This window comes from Pistacia vera, unplaced genomic scaffold (genome assembly GCF_008641045.1).
Source record: "Pistacia vera cultivar Batoury unplaced genomic scaffold, PisVer_v2 Contig122, whole genome shotgun sequence".
NCBI lineage: Eukaryota > Viridiplantae > Streptophyta > Magnoliopsida > Sapindales > Anacardiaceae > Pistacia > Pistacia vera.
In genome coordinates this window covers 380,626-389,570 of record NW_022195271.1, presented here as the reverse complement: position 1 = coordinate 389,570, position 8,945 = coordinate 380,626, and the positions used below count along the sequence as shown (strand labels likewise).

Below are 8,945 nucleotides of genomic sequence, written 5' to 3'. Positions count from 1 at the left end.
TTTCTTCATTCAAAGAGAAGCATAGCGGAGATTGTGATTGGGCTAAGGGTTTTGAGAACAATGGATGGGCCTGTTTTTATTAATTGGATTAGTAATATTGGGCTAGGAGATATAAATGTTTCAACTTAGCCTATTTTGTTGAATGTATGGGTGTACTTAGAATGGCGGTCCTGATCTCTAAACTCTAGTCCTAAAGGGCCGCCACTCATGCCTATATGCAATCATTTGTTAAACAAAAATGTTACGTATACAACATCTTTCTCTCACAATTCCGACGTGATAGTTCACAACTAATAGACATTATCTATTTATAAACTGACCAATCGCAAGCTGTTATGTCGGAGTTGTGAGATAAAATTTATGAAAAAAAAATTATGAGAGTAGTATTACTCTTTGTTAAACGAATTCTTAAGTCTACAATCATCGTCTTTATCAATAGAAAAATGGTGTTAATTTAAGTGAGTTTAGAAAAATATTCAGCTTTCTTTATATAGTATAATTGTACTTTGAGAATGAAAGAAATGGGAAGGACGAGAATAGTTGAAATGGGTGTTAAAAGAGTTCAATTAATGGAAGCAAAAGGAATGAGAAAGTCCACGCATGGATCATGCTTTGACAAATGCAACAAGACAGATGAGTGCAGTGAAGTTCAAAATCTTTTACTTCCTCCAAGAAACAATCCTGGATGTTAAGGTTGGGGTTGGGGCAAAACCTAACGTGATTGCGTGTTGGGGAATTCCACATTACCAACTACACTTACCCTTCTTCAGTTCTTATCTTAATTTTGTGTGTCAAACCAAAACTCCTCTATTATATGTGAGGAGTTCCTTTCAATATAATATTAATATGTGATGATAATAATAATTAACAAATTTTGTACCAAAAGGTTTTAGGCCGATGTGAATCATTATCCTCATCCATTTGTGACCTGAATTCCTGATTGGAATTCGATCTTCGCTTTTTACTACAAATCTAAAATTAAAGTTTTGCAAAAGTCAGACGGTTTAATAATTCAATGCTTTTTATATTATGACATTTGATACTAAAATTAATATTTTATCAATTTGGTTATAAAATTTATATTTATTTACTACACATAACCTAATTAATTATTAATTTAACAAAATCCAATTAAATATAATTCAATCTCCGAATCTGATCCGTTTATAACACTTTCTAATAACTATGTATCAATAGTTAAAATAAGAGTAAACGGCATATTCCCACCCAATAATTGATGAAATCCTAAGTTGGTACTCCAAGTTACATTTATTCTAGATTCTCACCCTTAAAAGTTAAAATAATACTATTAGCAATTTTTAGGGTATAGAGGGTGCAATTACTATAATGCCTTTAACCCTAAATTAATAAATTTATGTTTTAACCCCTAAATTAGTAGAATTATAAAACTTACCATTTTATTTTCAAATTATATCAATAACATCCTCGGTCACTGCACACCCTCTCGATTTTTGCCCGATATGGGCTATTCCGATGACGTCGAACCTCTTAGTCACCTCCATCACCTTCCCCGCAGTTTTTCGTCCAAAACCCCTTTGGTTCCCAACTCATTGACCCCTCCAATCACCAGTGCCATTAGGCTTAGGGTTTATCTGTTCTTCGCTGGATTCTGGTTGATTTCATTGACGAAAATCCAATTGGACACCACCACTGCAACCAGCGTCTCCAACTCTATAAAACCCCTATGTTCCCAACAACCGTTTAGTCGTCGTTTGCGAGCTAAGAGTTCATGTTCATCGGTTGTTTTTTGGTGAAGTGGTGGACAGCAAATGGTGAGCTATCGTGGTTGGGAAGGTTAAGGGTTCTGTAGAGGAGGATGTGAAGAGTCAAATGGTGGTGGTGGTTGGGGTTGTCGCCGTTCAAAATGGTCAAAAACTGGCAAAAACCAGTCGCATGTCATGGCTGTTGTGGCCGGCAATCGGCGAGTGATGAGGGGTTGTGAAGGGTAAGGTTTCGTAGAGGGGAGGATGGGGGTTCAAATAGTGGTGACAAGGGTGATTTTAGGTGGAAGAATCGACAGAAAAAAGGCGAAAAATGTCAGAGACGCCGTCTGCTAACGTGTGTTGGAGGACTGTTAGAGGCAACAATATGTTAACGTGCGTCGTCCATGCAAAATGACTAATTTACCCCTTTACCGTTACATCAAACATTTTTCCATCACTTTAAAGGTGAGAATCTGCAATAAATATAACCAGAGATATCAACTTAAGATTTTATCAAACCTTGGGTGGGAATATGTCGTTTACTCTTAAAATAATGTTAAAAAGGGGGCGTTTAGTCTTTGTTTTGCTTCAAACTCAAACAATTACAAGTACTCCCAAGTCTTGAATAAAATTCAAAGTCACATTGAAGCTTTACGTGGAGAACACAAAAAACATTCAAAAGTGCGAATAAAAATGCAAGAATTTCAACTTTCAAAGCTCCTTTTAATTCATATTCAAATGGTAGTACATTTCTTGGAAGTCACCAGTGCTCAAGTGATTTTGAATTTATTTACAATTAACATAACAAAATATGAGTTTATTAAAGGTCGTTCAAGGCGGCAACGGCATGTATGTCTGCGGTCTGCCCCCCAAATCACTCCTACTCTGTCTCCACGTTTTCGATTTTTTCTATAATTTTTAATTTATGTGTTCATATATTTCCCTAAGTCTGGGGCTTTGAGCTTTAGTGTATTCGAGGAATCGAGAGAGCATTTAGTGGCAGACGTTTCCTATAAAACCTGAATAAAAATAATAAATTAATTGGGTAAAGAAAAATTGTTACTACTATTAGATGTTTGAGCTTTGAATTGAATGGTTTAAAGCTACGCGAGGGACTCATGTTTCATACTTTGATTGCTAGGTAAAATCGGCACCACACGTCATTCTAGTTCTAGATGGACCGTGGACGTGGTGTTTCATAGTCCATTTATTGAATGTAAATTGTGAATTTAAGTGGACCAGCTTTACCTAAACCCATTACCTTACTTTAAATATAAAAATTGCACCGCCCAAATCTCAACCTCTTCTACAAATTAATGAATAATTAATTAACCTAATTACACTTTGATCAACTTAATGACAAGTAATTATTTGGACGGCATACAGTATAACCAGTATTCTCGTATTATGACTGGAAAATATAGGATTGAAAGAAAGAATAATTGAATTGAGAAAAAGAGTGATATATCATTTTCCTATTTTCGTCAAAAATCAAAGTGTTGAACTTTTTAGCCAGGATGATGCAAGGCTGTCTCGGAGTTAGTAACCAAGTCTGATAACGTAATTAACAATTAAACATATAATATAATATAATAAATATATTTGTTATCCTAGTCAATTCAAATCCTCTTTTTAAGTTAATCAAGACTAAGACATGAGATTAACAACTAAATGGCCTTGAAATCAGTATCTAAAAGTAAATATGACAAAGTCAGTTGATGAGACTCATAGCCAATTCATCACCATAAATTAAATGTGTAACGCAATGGATTCATACACGCACCTCTCTATTAAATGTAAATTATATTGGAACAAATGCATATTGATTTTGACAAACCAATACCACCTACCTTTATTTAGGAATTTTAATTCCTTTGATCCAACACAAAAATTAATCATCTATTTATGACATCTTGATTATTTTGCTGGTTAAAATATATGAAAAATAAAATAAATTAAAAAAAAATTCATTAAAATTTACCTTTACATAACAAATATTAAAGTTTCCATAATAGTGTGTTGGACGTGTGATCGATCCAAATTAAGTAAGCCACGTGTAAAGTTGAAAATAATACAAGAGATTTGGCAGCTTCTCTATCCTTGTCAGCATTTCGTTAAATAATTAAAAACCAAACCTAATATCATGACATCAATCAGTGGTCAAAAGGGTTTATTTTTTATAACAAAAAATGTAAAAATGGTCGTCAAATTTTTTTAACCAATAAGACAGGAATTCGTCTTTGAGAAATATATTTAAATAATAAGGTAGAAAAATTTTAAAATATGAGAATTAAATTCAAATGATAAAAAAAAAAAACAAATTTTAAAAATTAATTTTTTGAAAAAATATTTTCTGAATTTTTTCATGTAATGTTGTTTCATACCAAATTACAGTAGGGGTTTGGGATTTGTCTTCTTGTACCTTGTAAAAGGGGGTGTCTTCATTTCAACAAGTTTCTATTGGTTAGTCTAAGATAATAAAAGATTTGCTTTTAAAAAATCCAACGGGTAAAAATAACGTCAAGACCAAAGTAAAGAGACAGGTTTACCAAGTAAAAGGCAAGAGAGAGAGAGAGAGAGAGAGAGAGTGAGTGACTTGTTGTCGTCGGAGGCTCGTGAAAGCAAAGCGGAGAATTGAAAAATGGTGAGCTCCTGAAGTATAATACCGTTTAATGAAGGGCAAATCAAATGAAACAGGAAACAGAGAGGAAGAAACCCAGCACCAGCGGTGAGACTAGGTAAAAATCTGATTACTAACGTCTCATAACAAGTCAACTTTTCCTCCCTTTGAACCTTCATATTTAATACTACTTTACTTTATCTCTCTACTATCTTTCTTTCTTCTCGTATGAAAACGCGTTTTCTTTATTCAAAGTCTTTAATATCCATTTTAACAAGCAGAGTGGAAGATACACGAGTCAGAACCCAGACTTTTATTTCTTCATTACCTGTTTATAGCATTTTCCCATAAATACTTTCATATCTCTCAACTCACATAGCTACAAGCTTTTTTTTTTTTTCGAAACTTTTGTCTCTGGGTTTATTTTTATTTTCTTCGCTTGAAAAAGCAAAACCAGTTTTCTTTTCATTTGTTTTCCCGTCGGTTTCTTTGAGAAAAACTTTTTATTTATTGTTCTGTTTCTGGGTGCCTTTGCCTTTCTTTCATGTAGGATTTTCACAGAAACCAAACAAGGAGAATTTTTTGCTATGTTGTTCAAGGTTATTTTAGTTCTGTTTCTTCTCTCAATCTTTTGCGAAGCATTCGATGCTATCGCTAGAGCCCATGACCATGACAAGAATGTGAATTCCAATATCTCCTCTATCGCCGGCATCAAATTGCCCGAACACATGAGCTTCAATGCTGTTTCTTCTTCAGCAGATTCTGGTTGTAGCTTCACAAAGTTAGATAATCCGAAACAAGACAAAGAAGGTGATATTCTCGAAGAAGATGATGGAGATGGTTTCTTATCAATGAAACCGAGTAAACAAAAGGTGAAGCTTCACCTAAAGCGCCGGTCAACGAATCCGGAATCCGCGCCAAAACAATCTATGTTTGAGTCCACAACGAGGGACGTGACAAGAATTCAGACACTTCATACGAGGATCATTGAGAAGAAGAACCAAAACACCATTTCACGGCTAAAGAAAGATAGTGAAAAGTCGAAGAAGAAAATAAAGCCGGTGGTTGGATCAGCAGCTTCACCAGAATCTTATGCAAGTGGGGTCTCTGGGCAGCTTGTGGCAACTTTGGAGTCTGGGGTGAGTCTTGGTTCGGGAGAGTACTTTATGGATGTGTTTATTGGTACACCTCCAAAACACTTTTCTTTGATTCTTGATACTGGTAGTGACCTTAATTGGATTCAATGTGTGCCTTGTTATGATTGTTTTGAGCAAAATGGGCCTTATTATGATCCTAAAGATTCAACTTCTTTTAGGAATATAAGTTGCCATGATCCTAGGTGTCATTTGGTTTCATCCCCTGATCCTCCTCAGCCTTGTCAAGCTGAGAATCAAACATGTCCTTATTATTATTGGTATGGAGATAAATCTAATACTACTGGTGATTTTGCATTGGAAACATTTACGGTTAATCTCACAACGCCAACGGGGAAGTCAGAATTTAGGCAGGCGGAGAATGTGATGTTTGGCTGTGGTCATTGGAATAGAGGCCTATTTCATGGGGCTGCAGGGCTGTTAGGTCTCGGGAGAGGTCCTCTCTCCTTTTCCTCTCAGCTTCAATCTCTTTATGGTCACTCCTTTTCATACTGTCTTGTGGATAGAAATAGTGACACCAATGTTAGCAGCAAGTTGATATTAGGTGAGGATTCAGACCTCTTGAGTCACCCCAATTTGAATTTTACCACATTGGTGTCTGGAAAAGAAAATCCAGTTGATACATTTTATTATGTTCAAATTAAATCAATCATCGTTGGAGGGGAGGTGTTAAATATACCAGAAGAGACATGGCATTTGTCATCGGATGGTGCTGGAGGTACAATCATTGATTCAGGTACTACACTTAGTTATTTTGCACAACCAGCTTATGATATAATTAAGGATGCATTTATGAAGAAGGTGAAAGGGTATCCTCTAGTGAAGGATTTTCCAGTTTTAGAGCCTTGTTATAATGTGACTGGAGTTGAGAAGAACGAACTTCCGGAATTCGGGATTCTGTTTGCAGATGGTGGCGTGTGGAACTTCCCAGTTGATAATTACTTCATCAGGCTTGACCCGGAGGATGTTGTTTGCTTAGCAATTTTGGGGACTCCTCAATCAGCTCTTTCAATAATAGGGAACTATCAGCAGCAGAATTTCCATATCTTGTATGATACAAAGAAATCTAGGCTGGGATATGCACCAATGAGGTGTGCTGACGTTTAACATCTAGTTGAAAATTCATGAGGTAGAAGAGTAACTGTAAACATGGTGTTTCAGGAGGGAATTTTTTTTTTTTTTTTTTTAAATTTTATTTTCCATTCAAATAGGGGTATTAAATATTATACAACAATTTACTTGATTGTTTTTTCTTTTTTCCTGGTTCAAATGATTCCATATATATATATATATATGCAGTAACAGGGTGATATCCTATTTGTGAAAATATATCATTGCATTTTACACATTCTTATTGCTTTTTTAGTTTCCAACTTAAAAACGTTGAATGGCAGTGCAATTAGCATCATCTTTAGAAATCTCATAATTAAAGCTGAAAAATGCAAGAACTGTGATCATTGACTTATTAATTTGTATATCGATAAACAGGTCGATTTCAATTTTCAAGTAATGTGAGATAGCTATATAAATCATCTTCTGCTTATTCCAGGGCCCTACTAGTATGTTTCTGATGTATTATTATCATAACAAATATAGACTGGTATTTTGGCTGGTTCTCTGATGCTTATGTGTTAAATATAAAGATAAATAGGATTGGGTCAACTGTTAGGTGCATCACCAGATTTCTTTGTATATAAAAGTATCGGGTCAGCTGTTAGGTGCAAATCCTTATTTCTTTTCTATTTATTATTTTATTATCTTGTTTCAATTCCTCCCCCGTTTTAGACTTTTACACTTAGAACACGGCTTCTCAGTTATCGATTTAAGATTACATTCAACCTAATATTGATTCAACTTTTTAATTAGTATTCCCGGCCTGGGATTGACAGAAAACCGAGAAGAATAACCCGTAAATAATAATGCAAGAAAAAACTCAAATTGAACACAAGTTTCCGTTAACAGATAGATACGATTCTTACACCAAGCATAAACAATTGGTGAAACAAAATATCAGTGCAGAGAGGAAGAGTAATATAATCCGAAAAAGCTTATCCCAACTATCTCCTGCTCCTCTTTCCCTTCCTTAGCTTATCAAGCTTCTCAATATGCTTCATCTCTTCACTGCTCAATCTTTCTGGGATATCAATTTGCACCTGTACCAACTGATCTCCTCGTTGCTGTCATATGGTATAGAAACCCCTTTCCTTGCCATTACAAGGGTTGTGTTCGGCTGCTTCAGAGCTGGGATCTTCAAATCATCCAGGTCATCCACTCTCTGGACCTTGATTGTAGTCCCCATTGTTCACTTTCTATATTTCTTGTATCTCAACAGTACAACCTAACTCAAATATATACACACTTTGCAATTACAAATATGCCCTTTACACTATATATATACATAGTTTCCAACACTCCCCCTCAAGCTGGAGCATATATATCTATCATACCCAGCTTGTTATAATTATAGGTTACCTTTTTACCAACTAGAGACTTCGTGAAGATGTCAGCTAGTTGTTCCCCTGTTCTAACATGATTAGTAGGAATTAACTTTTGTTCAAGTTTCTCTCGTACAAAGTGACAATCCACTTTTATATGCTTAGTCCTCTCGTGAAAGACTGGATTGTTTGCTATATGTATGGCTGCTTGGTTGTCACACTACAAGTCCATAGTCCTTGGGTCACCAAACCCAATTTCTTTAAGAAGATGTCTTGTCCATATAAGCTCACACGTAACTTGTGTCATAGCCCGATACTCAGACTCTACGCTTGACCTAGCTACAACCGGTTGCTTCTTACTTTCCCAAGAAATAAGATTTCCTCCAACAAAAACACAAAAGCTAGTCACAGACCGTCTATCCACAGAGGATCCTGCCCAATCTATATCTGAAAAACCTTCTACTTTATTATGACCATGATCACTATAAAGAATCCCATGTCTAGGGGCTCCTTTTAGATACTTCAAAATATGGAGGACCGCATCCTAATGAGATGTCCTAGGAGATGACATAAATTGACTCACCACACTCACTGAAAAAGCAATATCTGGACGGGTTACTATAAGGTAGTTTAACTTTCCAACTATCCGTTTGTACCTCTCTGGATCACCAAACATCTCTCCATCCTCAGCATTCAATCTCACATTAGGAACCATAGGAGTGTCACAAGGTTTAGCCTCACTTAGACCCATTTCGATCAACACATCTAACACATACTTGCGTTCAGAGAGAAAAATCCCTTTCTTACTCTGAGAAACCTCGACTCCCAGAAAATACCTTAAAGTGCCCAAGTCTTTTGTGTGAAATTTGGAAGCCAAAAAGTTTTTCAAACTCTGAATGCCAACATCATCACTGCCAGTGATTACAATGTCATCAACATAAACAACCAAAAGAATGATGCCAGAACTAGATTGCTTATAAAAGACAGAATGATCATAAACACTCTTTATGTA

At 35.6% G+C, this 8,945-nt stretch overlaps 1 protein-coding gene across 1 annotated transcript; it reads left to right on the top strand.

Moving 5' to 3' along the window:
- The first annotated feature begins 4,618 nt into the window (after positions 1-4,618).
- On the top strand, positions 4,619-6,708 carry LOC116114603 (aspartyl protease family protein 2-like). The gene has a single exon (XM_031400745.1). It carries the CDS (start codon positions 4,932-4,934, stop codon positions 6,603-6,605), a length of 1,674 nt encoding a protein of 557 aa, XP_031256605.1. The 5' UTR covers positions 4,619-4,931; the 3' UTR covers positions 6,606-6,708.
- The last annotated feature ends 2,237 nt before the right edge of the window (positions 6,709-8,945 follow it).

Coding starts and splice junctions, on each gene's coding strand:
- LOC116114603 (XM_031400745.1), top strand. CDS start 4,932: ATGTTGTTCAAGGTTATTTTAGTTCTGTTTCTTCTCTCAATCTTTTGC.